The sequence below is a fragment of the Lampetra planeri genome, chromosome 2 (genome assembly GCF_965212315.1).
Source record: "Lampetra planeri chromosome 2, kcLamPlan1.2.h2, whole genome shotgun sequence".
Classification (NCBI taxonomy): Eukaryota; Metazoa; Chordata; class Hyperoartia; order Petromyzontiformes; family Petromyzontidae; genus Lampetra; species Lampetra planeri.
In genome coordinates, this window is record NC_136108.1 from 35,380,549 (window position 1) to 35,402,286 (window position 21,738).

General features: G+C 49.8%; 1 protein-coding gene across 1 annotated transcript in view; it reads right to left on the reverse strand.

Annotated features, from left to right (window-relative positions):
* The window catches only part of SNTG2 (syntrophin gamma 2), a 102,332-nt gene extending 81,720 nt beyond the window's left edge, over nt 1–20,612 (reverse strand). The window contains exon 1 of the mRNA XM_078614323.1: nt 20,456–20,612. Within this exon, the coding sequence (XP_078470449.1) occupies nt 20,456–20,536 (81 nt within the window). The 5' untranslated portion in view covers nt 20,537–20,612. The remainder of the gene's footprint in view (nt 1–20,455) is intronic.
* Nucleotides 20,613–21,738: the final 1,126 nt, after the last annotated feature.

Below are 21,738 nucleotides of genomic sequence, written 5' to 3' on the forward strand. Positions count from 1 at the left end.
CACCGAGCAGTCTCAATGGCTACACCACGGTTCATCGATTGGCAGGTTGCCGTGTGGTGGGGTAAAGTATGTGTACTCTCAACTCTTCCGAGACGTCTACGTAGCATGGAAGAGAAGTCCAAATGCCCCCGAAGGGGGATCTATAGTTATCCTTATCGTGGAGGCCCTACCACCAGCAGTGGTGTAAGCAAACGATTTGAGGGCTCCACTTTCACGCCTGCATCCTCGGCTTATTAACTCCCACACGGTGATGTATTGTCATCGTTACATTCACACGAAACTTTTATTTTAAATCTCATCACAGTGCCGCTGCGCTTGACTCTGATTTTGCGTTCGAATTTACAAGGTTTTGGCACGCGGACCCCTCCGTGCTTTCGGGTTGTGCCGCTCGCTGTTGCTAATTCGGTCACGATGTCCAGCCCAGGGAGAATGTGAGTTGCTCCTTTCAGGTCCTAACGAATCTGCCAGCACGTGGAGCGAAGCGTCCGACATCGGGCAATGGTACAACCCGGAAACGCGTCGTGAATCTATAACATCACAGCGGCATAGGTGCGATAACTGATGCTGACTGTTGACCAGGTGGGCTAATGGGGGAGATGTAAGTGGGAGAAGGTAGGGGGCCAAGTAGGCATCCCTGTAGGAACTGCGGCTGTGGATATGGTGACTGATGATTTAGAGTTTCCAACCTTGACATAAGACAGGTAGGATTCAAATCACTGTAGTATCATGCCAATGGCAGCGAGATCTGATATCGGATTCTCCAGCAAGGCATTGTGATTTATTGTGTCCAAGGCAGCAAAGATGTTAAGGCTGACCAATGCAACAATGGAACGAGAGTTGATAAGAAATGCCGTCAGTGATGTTGACAAGCGTGGTCTGTGCTGAACGGTAGCCAGACTGGAGGTGGTAAACATTGAGGAATGAGATGATGATGATGTGGTGGTGGTGGTGTATTATTGTTCTATGGATCAGGCGCTAATAACTGAGAGACTCTATGAGATCTCTTTTACCAGTGGCAAAATATAGTAGTAGGGTTTTACCCTGTCAGTTTTGTACCAGTTTAAAAGGGTAACTGAGAGACTGTTGATAATTTAGCGATTGGTTGGTAATTGGTGGGATTGTCAGAGTTTAATCCAGGCTTTATTTTTTATGTCGGTCTGATTCGACCCAGCTCTCATTGATGGGAGATAATGTTCAGACTCAATGTAAGTATACACAGTATGTTGAACTTCTTTTGTACCGTGCGTAGCCGACCGTGCCAATCAGAGGTGCAACGTGGGTGACCGTCACTAAGTGTCGGTGGTGCACTCCTAGAATACGGCATCCGGTAGGTGGTCAAGGGGAGAATTTTTTTTTTCTATTGGGGAAGTCCGAATAAGGCTTAGCACCTGCTGGGCCATGACGGGTGGGAGAGAGAGAAGCCGAGGGAATAGCCCATGGTTGGTCGTGACAGGCTGAAAGAAATACTCTGATTTTTTTGGGGTGCAATGTTGATTATTTTATTTCTTGAGAACAAATAAAAATGTGTTGACGAGCCAGGAGTCAGCTTTGTGATCATGCTGGGCTGAGGGGGGCATTTCATATGGACCACGGCTGACGGGGATGATTCACGACAGACTTAATCAGTTCGTTAATAAAGGAAGCGCATGGGGCCGTGGTTAACTTAGTTGTGGACTTGCAAGCACGGCGATAAAGAATTCAGTCGGATTTCAGTCCGGATCGAGAGTAGATGACCTCCAGTTGACATCTGCGGTGCCTGGATTGTGGCTGCAGTTGCTGATAACCATTGATTGTCATGCAAGGGAAATCGGCTATTCCAGCATTTTAAGGGTGCTAGCTTGTGAATTGCATTCCCAAGGTCAAGGTCCACCTGGTTTGCACACACCCTGGGACGGGCAGGTATAAGAGGTGGTGATGGTGGTTTGCACACACTCTGGGACGGGCAGGCATAATAGGTGGTGATGGTCAGTAGCTTTGACAGCATGGAGGCGTCGGTGTGGCTAAAGTTGCGCGAAAGGTGGCTGACTAATGTGGTGGTCCGAGTTAGAGACTTGCAACGCTCGTACTAATTTGAGGCGGCTGTAGGATCTAGGCTTGGTGAACACGTGGAGCATGTTTCTGACTCCAGTGCTAGGCAGCATGGGTTTGACTACGATCTTCTACAACTCCGTGTCAGAGGAACTAGGGCAGTTGAGGTGGCCAGCAATGATTTGACGACTGTTGACCAGCAGGAACAGGTCGATGAGGTCGGACAGCTGAGCTACCAACACGTTTAGGTTGCCTTCTGATGGAAGATACAGGTTGAGTATTGCAAACCAGTTTGTACCGGTGGCTAGACTGAGAGACGGAAACTCAAAGTAGGTGTCATGGCCAATGCTTGACGGTGAGACCATCATTGAATACTGGAACCAGACAACCAGACGTGCGTGATGAATGGTCGACGAATCCACGTGGAGCAACACCAGACAACATTGCAGCAGGAAGGCCACGCCTGCAACAGGTTTCTGTCACAAGGGATACATCGAACGAATTATCTGAACAAGGGCTGATTTTTGTTGTTGTCGTGGACTGAGCATGTAGCCCGATTTGAATACCGATCGAAACAACTGGGTTTATTTGGAGATGATGATTATATTATGGACGGGTGATGAGCTACGAGGAGATCTCTTACAGCCTCGACAACCTCGTTTGTGATGTCAGTAAAAACAAGGCTGAGATCACGGAAGTTGTGTCCTGAGGAGAGCGGGGACACGAAGGAGTGCTCGGAGCGTGCGAGAGTGGAAGCCGATGAGAAAGAGCAGGAGACCGGGGTAGGCCACTGACCGGTGGCCACTCGAGACTACATGCGGTAGCAGGGCTGCAACAGTGACGGCCGTATGCTGTGAGGGGCAGCAAGCAGATGCCCGCCTGTGGCAGCGTTGCCCTGCAGGGGACCGCAGGTGCCCACGTGTGGCAGGAGGGAGGTCCCCACGGGTGGAGACAGGCCCGTGCAGCCTGGGGGCGCAGTTGGCCACCTGTAGCGGCAGAACCACGCCGTGCGCCGTGTCTGGCTGCCAGGTGCGGAGAACACCCAGCCATGAGAGCACCCCGGGCCACGGGGCGCCGCTCGGAGCAAGCGCGGGTGACCCGAATCCGCGCGGTGGGCCAGGCGAGGCTGACCGCAGGCAGCGGGGAGTCGGAGAGCCTCGCCCGGGACAGGTGCAGAGGCTCGGACGAAGCCTGAGCTGGAAAATCCGCAGAGCAGCGCAGCGGGCAGATGGGGTCCTCCACCCGTGATGTGTTGCCAGAGGCAGGCACGGCAGACAGAAGGGGGCGGCAGGAGTGAATCACTCCTGCCCCCCCCCCCGGACCCCCCAACCCATTCACCAACTCGCCAGCACGCTGAAGTATGGTCAAACAACGTCCATGATCGACATGGCGTGGGGAGGGCTTCATCCAGCAGTGGATAGATGATGGAGATTTGGTATTAGCTAATGCAAGAGCGAGCTGCTGCAATGTGAAGCACAGTGACGTGTTGAGGGACAAAGGTCGATGATGGCAGAGAGCATAGAACTACAGTACAACAATGGATTTTTCTACACTGGCCTCTGCTGCTCAAAACATAGCCCCCACATCCTAAGACGCTTGTGTTGCCTCCGAAACGTCGTGATTTTTATTTTATTTTACTTTTATTAATTTTAATGTTTTACCTACGTGACTTTACCGAAAAAACCTAAGAATATGAATCCTAAGACGCCTATTACGTTTGGTGGTAGCCTATGCAAGCAATATCCAGGATCAAATCTGCATACATTCTAGGAACTGCCACATCCATAAAATGTCCAATAATTCAGCTTAGGATTCTGCATCAATAGCAATGCCATCCCGAACATCTCAGATTGTTGACCATGTACTCATTTACTCGTATCCTTGGGTGCATGCCTTCCACAGCATCTCATCAGGTATTCACTGAGGATGTTCAACAGGTATCCCCTGTCGAACCCCCTTTCCCATGGGAAATGATTTATTCCATAAATATACTTGCCACGTGCCATTGTGGAGCATTGTGGGTGATGCAGTAGGCCTCCATCTGTCTTTCCACAAAAAAAAAGTAATGTTTTTAATCCAGCGACTCATGGACCTTCCCTGATTTCATTTTTGCCTCGTCTGTCTCGCTCCAACATCGTTCTTCGAGCATGGTAACATCTTTTCCCGGAAAAATTAATTCGCCCTATTGCGTAGATTTTTGTGGTTGCCCCGTATAGCTCTCCATGGTCCAACACAAAAAACATCGGAGAGAAATATAAATTCATGCCGATTGTTTTTTTGTTTAATACGATGCAATTAAAAAGTGTGACCTGCTCTGATACGTGCATAAAGCTGGAGGAAAGGTAGATATATTTTAAATGTCTAAATCTACATTCGCGACTTTATTTTGTTTCACATTCTCTAACCTTTTTGGCGTACACCTCCACGCTTAAAAAGCACTCCGCAAGCGGCTGAAGACCCCGACCAAGATGTGAAGCAATGGCAGAGAAAATTGTATGTGCTACTGAATATTCCACACGGCTGCCTGAGGTTGGCTTTAGCCGCTCCCATCAAGCACTCGAGCTTTGTAAAGGTGACACATTTGCTGCCGGGCATGCCACTGACAAACCCCAGGAGCTGACAGACAGGAGGACACTTTCGTTTGCTCGGTAGAGCGTGGCGAGGGAGAAAGGGAACACAATCGCACTATTACAGATTCCCAATTTCGCGCAGGTGCCAACATTGGGAGCGGCATGCCATTGCCTCCGCATGGGATACGCAATAAAAATAACACAATCTGAATGATTAAACAATGTAGTTATGTAAAACAATACTCGATCGCACAGCATATCTAAAAATACATATGTATTCATATTTCTAGTAATGTAAGGCAGCCTTGGTAACCACTTCTGCCACAGGTTCCAGAGGTCAAATGTTCCATTGCCCCATCTGGTGTGCTCCCACGCTAAAAATAATTGGCTACAAACCGCCTCGGCGTTGCAAGGTGGTTGTGACAATCGCATAAGGAGGGAAAAGGGATAGGCTCACTTGCTGGTAAAAATAGTTACACGGATATGAAGCAAAACTGTTTCTTTGGCTTTCATGACATTGCGAGCCAGATTCTTATCTTGGCAAGCGTTTATTTTCATCCAATGTTGTTCTTTGTGCGTGTGACAATGTGACGATGTCTCCGTTATTACTGGCGATGGGTCAGTTGCCAAGGTGATGTAATTTGGCTCTTTCATCGAGATGGGAATCTGATCCCGAATGTTTTAGACGCTGAATAATACTATTAGATTGAAACAGGATGCTGTCATGGTGAGACGGTTAGATTTTCTAAAGTGTGAAGCAGTTGAAACAATGCTGCGGGGTTTCTTAAATCCCCTGCAAGCCTCTATCCAGTCGATATGCAGGTCACGTGTGGTGGGGTAAAGTGTGATTGACTCTCAACTCTTCCGAGATGTCTGCCCGGTAGCAGGGCTCTCCATAGCTCCCTCTAGCGAAGGTCCTTCGACCAGCAGTGGTGTGAGCAAGCAATGGCGGGGCTGTACCTTTTGTTTTGTTTTCACTTTTCAGTTGATGACTTGTGCGCCAAGCTTGATGGTGGAACTTTAGAGGGAATTGATGAGTGCCATATTATGTAATAAGACATGGGTTCGTTTAAATGTGTCGCAACTGCAGCTATTTATTGTGTGCTTTGGAATCCTGCAAGGCCCGTTTTGCCTTTGCCACAAGTCATAGATTGTACAGTAAATTTGTCAAAGCGCGTTGAGTAAACGGTGGCTGTGGAGTCCTGCAAATCGCTTGCTCACCCCGCTGCTGGCAAGAGAGGCCTCCACTCGGAGAGCATCGTAGAGAGGCACCTCCAGAGGGTCTTTGGGGTTGTCCATCCATGATGGCATGGAGCCATGGAAGACGTGGAGGTACCCGCACTTTACCCCACCGCGCACCGCCACCACCTACCGATAGGCGAGCTGTGACGTGACCATTAATACCGGACAGAGGCGGTGGGGGTTCAACAGACGTGCACCGTCGTGTCCACCGCTACGCCGGGAGATCAAACCGCCGACCTCTGAACTGCGAGTCCAGCGTGCCTCTTATCGTTACACGGCGGCGGTGGCAGCAGCATTCCAGCGGGGTAAAAAGTGTCATCAGATTGCGTGATGATGCCAGGATTGTAAACCACCGCTTGAAGTTCAAAGAGAGCCGTGAAAGTTTTTTCCCCATTCGGCAACGAGGTGTATACAAACCACTTGACTGGCATGAAAGGACATTTAGTCATTATCTGTTGAACTGCAGCAATTTAACAAAAGATACGCAATATAAATGTGTTCTGTTACTTTGAGAGCACATTAACATTTTATGAAGAAGAAAAAAAATTGCATGCCAATCAAACATTTTCATCTTGACTCGATTAATTCAGTGTTATTACAGGGCTAATCTTCAGCCAAGCTCAATTCCTTCTCGGCATAATTGAGGTATTAATGGGCTATTTATATGCTTTGCTGGAGTCTGTGACATTTTACCGAGCCATGACTCACTGCAGGACGCCACCATCAGCCCAGACCCTGGAGAGCAAGGCAAACACAATGCACTTCATATGCCGCGCAGATGTGACCGTGCACACATTACGCCTCGTCTGAATGTGCTCGCGTATAATTCTCAGAGTTATTGGCGGAGCGCGAAACCCTGCCGGGAAATTACGCCTCTCGCGTGTTTTTTTTGTATTAACAAAACGTCGCACATGTGCGCGCTCGCTTATTAAGGGGCGGAACGATCGTGCCCGTCTCGCGACTACAACGTGCTGTCGTGGTCCGGGGCGCGCGGTTCAATTTGTGAACCGTTTGTTTAAAAATGCTGTTGTGGTGATCGGCGCACCGTGCTCCCAACCCCAGAGGTCGCCGGAAACTCTGGTCATCCCCGCTTTTGGCTCGCCATCGAACAAGGCCAGTCGCCGCCTCGCGCGTTTTCAGATGTGCTTCTGCGGCCGTCTGGAACGCTCTTCTGATATTAGGAAGCCACTGGAGCTATGCACTTTTAAATCTACGTTTAAAACTCATTCATTTAGAACCGCTTTTTGTGTTTAATTTATTGTTGTTGTCCCCCCCGATTAGCACGATTGGCTGCGTACGGTGCGAAAGAAGTTCAACACACTTACGTACATAGGCTCGATCTCAACGGTGCAAGTTTCCGAAATCCGCGGCCGCCCCCCACCCCCCATCTCAGCTACTGGCGTAGCTGTTGAGCCTGCAGACGGTGCAGCAGCAGCAGCAAGGCTCATGGGCTCCATGGAACCAGGCTACAATATGGAAGGACATTGCTGCAGGGGTCCCCCATTTCATTTCTAGCACCATGACCCGTGCCAATGAAGCTATGCCACGCGCAAGGGCACACTCACTCCGTGTTACTTCTAACAATGACAAAGACCCCCCGTATAACCTACACAGACTGCTAGGGGCAAGTGGTGTTAGCGAGCACTTACGATGAAAGCCAGTGGTGTGGCCAGTACCACGCCCAACTGCCCTTCTATCTAAAGCTTTCGTGACTGCAGGGATTCATCTTCTTGGTTCTTTCGGTAAAGTCACGTAGAAGGGAAGTAATAAAAAATAAAAATAAAACATAATAAAACAATTATTATGTTTTATTTTTATTATTTTATTACTTCCCTTCTACGTGACTTTACCGAAAGAACCAAGAAGATGCCCTTCTATCATTTACACATCGCGCGGGGTACTAATTTGAGGCTTTGTCGACACTCGGGGAGGAAATGAACCAGTTTAGAGAATCGCCACCGATGCTAGCCATTGCCGGGAATCAAACTCAGGTGGCCGAGTTGGTAGCGCAGGGCACTGACGGCTGCATCACACAGGCGCCATCGGGTGCGGCGTTACAGACTGCAACTCTTGCGGAGCAGTCGGGAGCATCACACGTGATCTTTCACAACCCTCGACAGCACTAAAACATGATCCTATCAACTGCCATCGTTCCTCCACCACCATCATCCTCACAAATCCGTTCAACAGTGGAATATTTGCATCAGAGTTATGGCCAGGAGGCGGACGCGCTGGGGCGGTGGCGGCTACGTAAGTGGCCTGTAATCCAGCACTGCAGAGGCAGCGAGAGTTGGTGGATCAGCGCACGAGCGTTGTGAAACTCCTTCCCCGTGGACGTCGATGCGCCATACCCTGGCTCGCCAGGAGACGGCAGTACAGCAACATTGTGGACTCCACCTGTTCCGTCTGTATGGCATAGAGGGTTGTCCCCTCGCATGCGTGCGTTTTGTCCAGGCGCTACAGTTTCTTTCCACATGGAAAGTAATCATTAATTAGATGAAAACATCTTAATATCCAGGGTGCTTCAAAAAAATGTTGACACTTTTTGGAACTATCGTTTTTAATGGAAAAAGAACGGATAATACTACACTCTAACATGATAACAAATGTAATGTTCATAGCTTCAAAAAGTCAAAGAGTCTCCTCTTGTTCGCCACCATTGGTCAACGCGTGCCTGGAATCTTCTCCAGGTGGTCTCCAGAGCTCGGAGGCACATTTCTAGTGGTATTGTTGCAAATTCGCAGAAGTGTTCACTTTTCTTTAAAGCACCCTGTATAGGGGACCGCAGAGCTTGGGAAATTGTTGGTAGCACCGGCTCACTACGTGGCTGCTGCTGCTGCTTTCCCGCTCGTCTGGGGTCCCTCCCCGCGCCTCTGAGTCGTCCTCTCTCTTCGAGAGCGATGAGTGAGCACTGTGCGTTGGCAGCACCGCGTTACAAGTTGAGACTATTAGTCAAAGGGGACATTCTAGAACTGACATCAAAGCTATAGAAGAAAATGTTTGCAGATTGTTTCGGGCTATGAATTTAAAAAGTCAAACTGATTTCTTGCTCAAAAATTGAGCAGTGAGGCATTGGTGTACATCCACCGTTTACAGCCCAGACCCCAGTGATTTCAATTCCACATTCCTATGTTGGGGACAGGTCTATCCATAATACAAGCACCGTTTACTTTGCCACAAAACGGTACACATTTTTTTACTCCAGAGGGAGTCAAAGTCCCGAGCAGGGTTTGACCTCACGACCTTCCGATTGCAAGCCACCCTCTCTAGCGCTGGGCCACCAGCCTGCATACAAGCAAGCGCACTCGTTTTCATTGGGCGTTTAAAAAATGTTTATGAATATGCTCTGAATGCGCAAACTCATAAGTGGACGGTGTTCATTGGAAATACGCTGCAATGCATTTCTAACGACGAACACCAGCAGTGCAAAAGTGCTCCGTGATTAATAAGCGAAGTGCGCAAGTACACTCTGAGTTGCAAAAACCGTGCACGGACACTTAATGAGAGCCGCGTGTCGCAGGGTTTTAGTGCTGCGCCCTGCTACGGCGCCCCGCTTTGCGCAGCCAGCTGACGAACGCTATTAACCTGCTTGCGGACTACTTTTCGTAAGAGTCAGCAAAAGCAACAAAAGCACAAGCGAATTAAATGTACACCCGCCGAAATGTGAACGCAAAACTCGCGCTCGTCATCCGATGGGCATTTCAAAAGCGACGCAATAGAGTCACCCTTCGTCGAGAGTCTGCGCACTGCACTGGGCCGTCTTGCCTCGCGCGAGCACGATCCGCAGCACTTTCTTCCGTTATCCCTTACAACAACAACAACAACATTGTGGCACTTATTGTACCGTTGACATGCAGTGGGCATGACCGCTATCGATCTCTGTTTTTATTAGTAATGCCCTCTCAGTGGGGTTCCTTTGCATAGCTCTCTCACCCTTGGGCTCGTATACCTAAAACGAAGGCTCTTAACAAAAGTCCAGCGAATGATAAATAATGCACTACTTTACGAGCCTTTCACTGAGGGCGCCGTAATGGGCTACGCGCTGCAGTGGCCCACCGCGTCGCTGGTGGCGGTGATTGCCGGCCTCGGCCTTCCACGTGAGCCGTGCATTAACGGTGGACAATGCTTCGTGGCAGGCTGCTGGGAACGCAGACTCGGGACACCCCCCAGTAGTTGCGCTGTGCGGGCGCTTTCTCCGATCTCACGCGCAAGTGAACCACGAGGGGAAAGGAAGGGGGTGGGAATGGTGGAGGGTGGGGGGTGCGGAAAATAAAAGCTTTGGGCAAACGCCAGGTATCGCAGTTGGACGGGAAATGAAACCCACTGCTCAGCGTGTCTCACCGCTACGCTTGGAAAAGCAAGTGGAGGGCCAAACGACCGCCAAGAAGCACAGACGTTGCTTTGCCGCGACCGCCCAGATGCGGTGGCACTCACTAACATGCAGTGTCAGCTGCCACCACTAACCCCGGGTATGAAAGCATTTTTTTCTCCCCCTTCAGCTTCTCTCCATTCAGGATTGACAGACAAAGTGGACAGGAAAAGTGCACCGCCAAAACTTTTAAAGTGAAGATGTATGTAAACATGGCACAGGATTTCCTCACTTATTTCTCTTATACGTAGTAAACAACAGAAGGTAAACGCACATTCCCAAATCAACCTTTTCTGCCAACGAACGATGGCCTCCCCGCATCATGCCACTGATATGAGCCGTAAATCGGGAATCGAACTCGGTTCGCTGGATTCATCGGACAGCGTGCTAGCCACCTCACGTGCCTGTGAAATGAGGTTGGTTGGTATATTTACATCAAAATCAGCACGAGATTGACTTCATAGGAAGGCATTCAACGGCACGGAGAAACATAGGGGTTAATACTCTTTGGATTTGTCGGTGAAGTCACGTAGGTAAAAATTTTAATTAAATAAATGAAAACAACTAGATTAAATCACGACGTTTCGGGCGCAACACAAGCATCCTTCTTCAGGTGGGGACAATGTAGCGAAAGCACGACCGCTTAAGTGTGTCTTTTATTTGATTTTTTACCTACGTGACTTTACCGAAAAAACCAAAGAGTATGAATACCTTGCAGTCACGAAAGCTTCAAATCTAGAATAGGGGTTAATGTGTCAGGCTGAACCATGGGGGTTAATGTGTCAACCTGAACCACAGGGGTTAATGTGTCAGACTGAACCATAGGGGTTAATGTGTCAACCTGAACCACAGGGGTTAATGTGTCAGGCTGAACCATAGGGGTTAATGTGTCAACCTGAACCACAGGGGTTAATGTGTCAGACTGAACCATAGGGGTTAATGTGTCAGCCTGAACCATAGGGATTAATTTGTCAGACTGAACCATAAGGGTTAATGTGTTAGCCTGAACCATAAGGGTTAATGTGTCAGCCTGAACCATAGGGGTTAACGTGTCAACCTGAACCATAGGGGTTAATGCATCAGGCTGAACCATAGAGGTTAATGTGTCAGGCTGAACCATAGGAGTTAACGTGTCAGACTGAACCATAGGGGTTAATGTGTCAGCATGAACCATAGGGGTTAACGTGTCAACCTGAACCATAGGGGTTAATCTGTCAGCCTGAACCATAGGGGTAACGTGTCAACCTGAACCATAGGGGTTAATGTGTCAGGCTGAACCATAGAGGTTAATGAGTCAGGCTGAACCATGGGGGTTAATGTGTCAGGCTGAACCATAGGGGTTAATGTGTCAGCCTGAACCATGGGGGTTAATGAGTCAGGCTGAACCATAGGGGTTAATGTGTCAGGCTGAACCATGGGGGTTAATGAGTCAGGCTGAACCATAGGGGTTAATGTGTCAGACTGAACCATGGGGGTTAATGAGTCAGGCTGAACCATGGGGGTTAATGTGTCAGACTGAACCATGGGGGTTAATGTGTCAGGCTGAACCATAGGGGTTAATGTGTCAGCCTGAACCATGGGGGTTAATGTGTCAGGCTGAACCATAGAGGTTAATGAGTCAGGCTGAACCATAGGGGTTATTGTGTCGGCCTGAACCATGGAGATTAATGTGTCAGACTGAACCATAGAGGTTAATGTGTCAGGCTCAACCATAGGGGCTAACGTGTCAGCCTGAACCATGGGGGTTAATGTGTCAGACTGAACCATGGGGGTTAATGTGTCAGGCTGAACTGTAGGGGTTAACGTGTCAGCCTGAACCATGGGGGTTAATGTGTCAGCCTGAACCATAGGGGTTAACGTGTCAGCCTGCAACATAGGGGTTAATGTGTCAGGCTGACATGCAACCGTCTCTACTTTCTCTCCTCTTGGCTTTACCACAAAAGCAATCCAAACACAACCCGCAGCAGCCTCCCAGCCGGCGGTCTTAAGGCCACGCCATTCTTCTCATCCACGCGTGTGCCACACGGCTACTTTGCACGGGCGACCACCACGCTGACAATGTCCCAACAACACATTGCACGGCTGTCGTTGTAGCACGAATAATAAAGCACTGTAGGTGCAGTTTTTACTTCTTTGCTAATGTGCCATTGAGCAATCTAAGGGTGCTGCAAACTTAGCAGATTTCGCTCAAGCAAAACGTACACACGTTTTGCATTGTATTTTGGCGATACGAATATATTTTATCCGATCTGATATTGATGCAAGATCGGCCTTGGATTTTTTTTAATAGAAACTGCATACAGCCATGGTGAAAAAAACCGAAAGTTTCCTTTGTATTGTTTTCAATATTATTTATTGAACCACACGTTATCATCAATAATTTTCATCGCATTTTTCTTTGCCTTCCATTACTGATTTTAGCTACGTCATTCCAGTTAATATGTTTTTGGCAACATAAGTCCATTGTATGAAATTCCACATTCTCGGAACCCACATGCAGCTCTTTAGAAATAACTTAAAGCTTTTGTCATCATTCTAATGTTCCGGCAATGAAAGAGAGAGAGATATTTTTTTCAAATTTTTTTTTGTCTGCCTTGTTTTATTGAAATAAATGTTACGGTGTTGCCAACATTTTTTTAAGTGTATTATTTTGTATTATTAAAGCTACGTGCCTTCTGTAACTTGACTTCAGCAGTCGTCTGCCTGGCGGTGCCAGCGGCTCTCCGAGCACACTCAGAGACTCACGGCCAGCCTCCTCCCCACACCCCGTCCTCAAGCCTCCAGGCCATCTTTGTTCCCAATATGAGGATTTATTTTATCTTGAGTAACGAGCGGGAACGAATGTTAATTAACGCAAACGCGCGGGCAGCCCGAATTCATTTTTTTTGCTTCTATCCTCCCGTATGCTTAAACTATCCCTCCGCTCCACGCTCGCAATGCCCGCTCTGCGATGCGTCATCTTAATGTGGCCCCGGCGGTGCGCACCGTTAAATATCTCCCGTGCCAACATGAGCCGTATAACATCCCCGCGTAAGGAACGAGAGCCTTGAGTGGCAGACGCTGCCCGCTCCCAATGCAGCGGTTCGTCGCTGACAACTAAATGAATAAATGTATGGCGACGCAATTAAAGGCAAATACACATTTCTCGTCAAGAGCAAGAGCACAGTGGCTGGGCCCAAGCCATGGAATGAGAGCGTCCGCATCACAAGATCGTGAGAGGCAGTGGCAGCTTGGCAACGCATCCGTCTCGCAGTGGATTGAGCATGACTGATGATGCAACTTTTATTATTCCAGCCTTTATTTCATTAACTTTGTTTCGATTTTTGGTCACATTCATAGGACACCGCCTATGGCTGCTCGCCAACGGACTTTTGTTCCAAGGCATTGATGCCCTCATTTCCCAGTGACGCAACGCTGAACTAAGGGCACTGGATGGAGCAGAGATGTGGGCCAAGCTGGCTATCAGCACACCTTAAACGCAGGGCGTCTGGCCAGCATGGAAGAGAAGGCCAAATACACTCTAGAATGGCTCTTTCTAGATCCTTCTGGTGCAGGCTCTTCTGCCAGCAGTTGCGTGAGCAAGCGTTTGCAGGGCTGCCAGTTCTCATATAACTAGACATCCTCACATTAAACTGGTGGATGTGGGGGGGGTGAAGGGAAATTCACTTCTGATACGAGCACACTACTTCAGGACTGTGCTCAAATCCTGCTTCGCCGCATCGCCCGATATCAAGCGTCTTCCACCCGCCTATCGCGCTGACTTCTAAGGCGGTGCACTCATTAAGTCAGGCAGCTACAGAACTCCGCAAAGCCATGCTGACAAACTCTCTCAGAGCAATTCGTTGCACGAGTGCGTGTGGTGTGCACACCATCCTACGAGCCGCGGGCATTATTTATTTAACATTCATTAAACATACTTGTGCAGGCTAAGCTCGATCATTAACCTGTGTTCAGCAGGTTTATAAGGAGAGAATACGAATCCTCTTTTCATTAACTCGTAACTATGTCATTTAGGCAGAGTCAAAGTGATGTTCTGCTCAAACGAGCATTCATGCATCAGCGGTCATCGCCTGTTTTCAGCCCTTAGCCGGTGGTGAAAATTCCATATTCCCTACGGCAGGTACAAGTCCACCCATAGGACAACCACTGCTGACATCCACACAAAAAGTAGTACTCGTGTTATCGACCCCACAGGGATGATGAGCTGTCGACCTCCATCCAGGATTTGAACCCGCAACCGTCTGTGGATGAGGCGCTCGCTCTCACGGCAATGCGCAACGGGTTTTAATTATTTCTGAAAGACAAAAAAATCGCCACCAATGCGCCGCAGTGTGAGCGTAGTGCCCACCAGAACGTGACTACAGGCACAGCTGTTTGAACCCGCCCTGTAAGGGACTCGTGTTCATTGCTAATATTCTTGTTACGCGCAAATCGGGGTAGAGTGAGCACCGAGACGGATCGGCGGCCTCAAACAGGCCACACCGCCTGTGGCCAGCGGAGCGTCGCGGTCACGCAACGCCCTCGCATCAGGCGGCGAGCGTGAAGGCGCAGTCTCTCTCACTGCAGGGACATCGCTCTCACGGAAGCCGCAGCGACAGCGGCGATTGCAATCAACAGGAACGTGCGACCCGTGGAACCCGGTCAGGAGTTGAGCTCTCGTACGGAATGTGCAAAAGCGCAGGGGAAGGGGAGCTTCCCCATCAATTTATTTCACTAATTTTGTCAACTCGCGCACACACGCACGCACGAGGCATCACTGAAGACGTGAAGAAACGTGAGACGCGGCTTGGGCCACGACCTGTCGTCATGGCTTAGAGGGGACGATGGACGGCAGCGAAGAGCGTCGACGGAGTGGCAGCCAGGGAACGGAACGCGTCCGAAGTGGATTGTTACATCGCATGGATTCTTACCACATCTTGCGTCTCTCAAATCTAAACTGCTCTGTCCCACCCTGCCCTCTACGCTCCCAGACTCCCTTCGTGTTCCCCGTCACGGGAACCAACTCCCCCTGCAGCGCACACAGCGATCATCTTCGCGAACCTGCAGCTTCCGTTCCTCCCTCGCAACAACCCCCATCTCCTCTCCCCGAGCCCAGCATCACCTTGATACAGATACTCACCGCTCGTGTCCCCCAGCTACATCCAGGCCTACTCGAACCCCTATCACCACCCCTATCACGACCCCTACCCCTATCATCACCCCTATCACCACCCCTATCACCACCCCTACTCCTATCACCACCCCTATCATCACCCCTATCATCACCCCTATCACCACCCCTATCACTACCCCTACCCCTATCACCACCCCTATCATCACCCCTATCACCACCCCTATCACCACCCCTATCACCACCACTATCACCACCCTTATCACTACCCCTATCACCACCCCTATCACCACCACTATCACCACCCTTATCACTACCCCTACTCCTTACACCCCTATCACCACCCCTATCACCACACCTATCACCACCCCTATCATCACCCCTATCACCACCCCTATCACCACCCCTATCACCACACCTATCACCACCCCTATCACCACCCCTATCACTACCCCTATCCCTATCACCACCCCTGTCACCACCCCTACCCCTATCACCACCCCTATCACCACCCCTATCACCACGCCTATCACCACCCCTATCACCACCCCGATCACTACCCCCGATCACTACCCCTACCCCTATCACCACCCCTATCACCACCCCTATCACTATCCCTACCCCTATCACCACCCCTATCACCACTCCTACCCCTATCACCACCCCTATCACCACCCCTATCACTATCCCTACCCCTATCACCACCCCTATCACCACTCCTACCCCTATCAACACCCCTATCACCACCCCTATCACTATCCCTACCCCTATCACCACCCCTGTCACCACTCCTACCCCTATCAACACCCCTATTACCACCCCTATCACTATCCCTACCCCTATCACCACCCCTATCACCACTCCTACCCCTATCAACACCCCTATCACCACCCCTATCACTATCCCTACCCCTATCACCACCCCTGTCACCACTCCTACCCCTATCACCACCCCTATCACCACCCCTATCACTATCCCTACCCCTATCACCACCCCTATCACCACTCCTACCCCTATCAACACCCCTATCACCACCCCTATCACTATCCCTACCCCTATCACCACCCCTGTCACCACTCCTACCCCTATCAACACCCCTATCACCACCCTGACCCCAACTCCTCGGTAACCATCCCCACCAGTCTTCCTAACTGTCACCATGACTACACCACCACTTGTCATAACAACCCCACTCTTAGTTTTAACCACTGTCATTTTCTGTACAATTATATAATAATCGTAAAGCACCTTGGACTAAGGTGCTATATAAATCTACGTAAGATTATATCACAACATGGGGGGGGGGGGGTCTTCGTCCAGCAGTAGATTAAACATGGCTGGTGATGATCACGAAGCAAAATCAGCACATGTATTAAATTGCAATTTTGTTGAGGAGTGAGTGTTACGTGCTTTGTTGGTTAATTACAAGATATGTATATTAGTTAGGAGCAAATGTGTTGGCCATAGAAGGATGGTGTTTCCCATTCCCAGCAGAACTCCATGTCAGGATGTATTAGTGGCCTGGCTTCAAAAATAATCCCGAGGTTCAACAATTTATAATCACTCTCATCATCCCTTGTCCATCCACTGCTGGATAAAAGCCTCCCCACACCAATATCATCCCTCAGGGTCCCAGTGCTTCCGCCATGCGCCTCACCGCTCCGTGCGGACTCATCTCGTCTCACCGTTCTATGCGAACTCAGCTCGTCGCTGCGTCTTCCCTGCGCCCGTCCGCTCGGACGCGTCTCCTCCTTTGGCCGCCATTCCATCACCAGCCTCGTCCATCGGGCCCCAATCTCGCGACGTGCTCTCATCACGCCAATTTACGTTTATTAATTGCCAATTATGTCCCTCCCCGATTTGTGCTTGTTATTTGATCTACGTCTTCGCCTTTCTGTCTCTCGGTGTGATTCCAAGGTACGCAATCGAAGCTCCCCAATGTCATGCCCGATCAAGCAACAATAAGCTGTGCCATCATTATTGCTTCAATAATACATTTACTCAATGCGCTGTGGACATCGTTAATTTGTTTCATCATCATCAGCCATGATCAATTCTCTGGCGGATCCACACCTCCCCAAGATATCTCACGGATTTGAAATGTAACCATCGGATGCCTTCCATTCCCTGGCTACCACTCCATCACTGTTGTTGACCATCGGCCATCATCCCTGGCCAGCCACTCACCGTTATTAACAGACGTGAGTTATGTCTTTATTAACAGACGTGAGTTATGTCTTTATTAAGAGACGTGATTTATGTCGTGAACCGAAATATGTACGCACGAACATTCTCTATTGCACGTGTGCCTCTTTCTTGCTGTCTGTTTAATAACAGTACGTGAACATCGTATTGACAGACTATTAAATTATAAAACAACAACAACAACATCACTCGTTGGAGCTGTGGTCATCCTCTCCCGTAATTCGCTGGGGAGGCCTCATGAGATCAGCAGCAGCTGAATGCGTTTGGACCACACACACAGACACCTGTTTTAAACCACACACACACACCTGTTTTAAACCACACACACACACACACCTGTTTTAAACCACACACACACCTGTTTTAAACCCAGCGCATTCAAACCACACACACCTGTTTTAAACCACACACACACCTGTTTTAAACCACACACACACCTGTTTTAAACCACACACACACACACACACCTGTTTTAAACCACACACACACCTGTTTTAAACCACACACACACACACCTGTTTTAAACCACACACACACCTGTTTTAAACCACACACACACATGTTTTAAACACAGCGCATTCAGAGCAGCGGCGATGATTGAAATAGCTTAGGCGAGCCGTGCAACGCAAAAATAGGGTCCCCTCCCCTTTCCTGAAGCGACAGAGCTATAAATACGAGTGTAGTTAGGACATGCCAAACAAGGCAGTCGATTGATGATTATTAATGGCACCGTACTGTGAATTGCAACGAGGGGCTGCCGTGAACGTGCCTTGTCGCGCACTGCTTCCTGACTCTAAGAGTCTCGTTTGCCTCCACGGTTGCTGCTGCTGCTGCTGTTGTTGTTTTTCCCCACATCACATTTGTCGTGCAGGGTTGAAGCACGGGCTACTTCGCTCGATGTGCGATGCTCCGGACCCTCATGCGTCACCACGCGTTGCTGGACAGCTCAGACGGAGCTCCGATACGCAGTGGTAACAGCCTGCACACTGTGTTGCCTTTGCTGCATATCGACTGAGCGCAACGACACAGCGGAGGGATGGGCTGTCTCTCTCATGACCAAAGGCTCATTACCCGAAACGTCACCGGTTATATAATTGCTCCTCTCTGGAGCAATGCAATTTACGAATGTTGATTTTTTTGTGTGTGTGTGTGTTATTTGTTCTTGTGTACCACTGCCAACAGAGGATATTTTATATATATATATAAATAGTCCATATATGATAGATGCACATTCTACAGTAAATACGAATGATCAATTACATCAACCTTACGTGAGGGCAATGCTGCATAGCCTCTGCGATTGACTTAGTACGATCTACACACGCGCCTCGAAGGCGAGCAAGTGGCTGCATTGCAATCCCCTCTTTCACTGCACTTCGCGAGTTCCCATGTTGGAATTCGCACGGAGGAAGAATCGTTTCGATATCAAGATGCGATGCCCCATGTCACCCGCGGCGGAGGGGGGGGGAGTCTTCCTTACAACAACAAAAACTACCGAGGGCTCCACGAATGTCCACGTCATACATTTACATGACTGCCAGATACGCTCGCAGACACCGACGCATCGACTATCACCGTCACGCATATATTTATATAACCCGTCATTCGTCTGGCATCAGCAGTCCGCAAAGCGATGTTGCTCACTGCGCGTACGGGAGCCGTATCAAACAGCAATACTTGTAACGCAGCAACGGCTGTGGACTTTGGATTAAAACCAAATGCATTCGCCATTAAGAAGGGCGCGTGCAATTATGTAATGGCCTGCTTTGTAGCGCCACTCCCGTCTGCCCCGGCGCTGTCTGTGCCAGAGGTGTGGACTCGAGTCATGTGACTTGGACTCGAGTCAGACTCGAGTCATGAATTTGTCCCACCTCTGGTCTGTGCTGCATTTGGGGGATAAATGCTGCGGGTTTTGACCGATTTCTAAAACCTGTAACTGCACAGAGTTCCGTGGCTGCTACAGACACGGACCCACCCCCCCCCCCGCCCCCCCAGTGACACAGAAGCTTGGAACTCGTGGCCAATTAGTTTACAAAGTACTGTTTGTAATAAGCCATTTGTTTAGCGACTAACAGACGATGAATTTGCTAACAGCCTATTCATTTACAAACAAAACGGGCAATTGATATCAGTCCATGAAAAGGCACGTATGATCACTGCGCAATGCATTCAAAGAGCAAAATATCTCCTTCAATAATACATTCGGTGTCATCGCAACTCTCCACTCATCGCCAGCCTCCTTCTCCGTCGACACTTTGTGCTGGGCACCAAATGCACAGCGTGGAGTTTATGTTACCATTGCGTGTTGCTCCACTAACTATGTTATTATTTATGGGTTTTCTTTACCCAACTTATTTGGTCTCAATGGACTCTCACCTGCTAAACTACCTGATTAACAAAGACAGGAAAAAAAGAGTTAATCTGTCAGCATAAAAATAAAATGTTTTCAGTCTAGCAGGCGATGAGGCTTGTCAGAACAAATATATTCATCAGCAGCATTTTGTTGAGGCAGGAAAACTCTGAACTGATTTCAACAATCTCATCATAAGAGTTCGACCTGCTAAACAAATACTGCTGTCTCGCCATATGTTAATGGGAACATGTCGACTTAAGCTCTGAGGCCCATTTAGCACAAAATGCGTAATCTGTCATGTTCATGAAATGCAATCCCATAGCTGAGTGCACCACCAGAAATTGCCATTTCGGTCGGTGCCCCGTAGTCAACTCCAAACACACAACACTCTTCTCATATAATCCCCATGCACCACGGAGCCGCATTTCTAGAATTTCAGCACTGGACAGTTCCCCACGAGGATTTGAATGGCAGCTCACAGCCAGAATAGCCTGGCCCAAGGCAGACAGGGACCGCGGTGGCAGGGGAGAGAGGGACAGAGTCTGGCAGGAGAGAGGTGACAAGGAGTGGGCACTCACCCAGGCAGGGACAGGCAGTGAGAGTGGCCGGTCCGCGTGCTGCTGCTGCTGCTGCTGCAGGCTCTTCGGGAGCGCACTCATGGCCCAGTGGAGCGAGCCGGGGAGGAGACACAGGCAGCCAGAGCCGGGCCGGCGCACGGTGGCACCACGGTGACGGTGTGGGGAGCGCGGCACGGCAGGTGTGGGTAGAGCCAGACGCTAATTATCACATCCTAGCATAGAGCGATTGCTAGATAACTCATCCGTGCAATTAATTACATCATCCCCCCCCCTCAATCACCACACCACACTGGCGACACCTACAATTATAATCACTTTTATTCAATTAATTGACTATTCTGATCCACACGTTGTGGTCTCTCCCTTCATTTGCTTTATTTAATATTTGTCGTCTGGTTGATGATTTCCAACAACAACAAAAAAAGCTCCCCAACAACAACAACGACGAAGAGACTTTAAGTGCGACAGACGAGCCGCTCTTTTCTCAGATACCTAAAATTCTGCCGCACTCCGCACTCACTCCCGAAAGTATTTTGGGTCAAGTCCATCGCCTCCGCGGGTGCCGATGAATGCACGGAGAAGGCTGAGCGCTCGGCTCGCAGCGGCAGCCACCGCAGTCATCTGTTACCGGGGCTCGGACCCCTACAGAGCAGAGCTCCAGCGCCGCGTGCGTCTCCCTCCACGCATTCACCCCGCCTCGCCGATGGACATGTCACCACTGGCTCCCGAGTGAAGGTGGTTGCTGAGAGAGGTGGAGACAGCCCAGGCGCGGAGCCGATCAGCCCTCGCTGCGCGCGCGCGTGTCTCTGCGTGCGTGCGCGTGTGCGCGGTGTTGCGCTGCTGTGAGCATCCGACACTACCTCCCCTCCCTCCCTGACTGCCTCCCCTACTCCCTCCATCCACCTCTCCCTCCCTCCTGCCCTCCCTCCCCCGCTGTTCTCAAAGCCAGCCAACTCGCCCCATCCTCCTCCTCCTCTCCCTGCTCCTCCCCCCCTTTGTCGAGCCCTACCCCCCACCATCACCACCCCCTGTAAGCCTCCCTTACTTCTCACTCCGTGTCCCTACCCTCCGTCTCGCCCCCACTTGCTCCTCCTCCCCCCTACTCAGCTTCTTTTTTTCCCCGACTTTCCAGGACGTCTGGCCATCTGCCCGGCAGCCCACGTGGACCCCTGCCCCGCTGGCGCGATTGATGGAAAGTAATTAATCACCTGCAGGAGCGAGCGAGCACAAGAATTCCTGATACTTTCCCATTAGGCCGTTTCCACGCTGTGGGAGGGTAACTG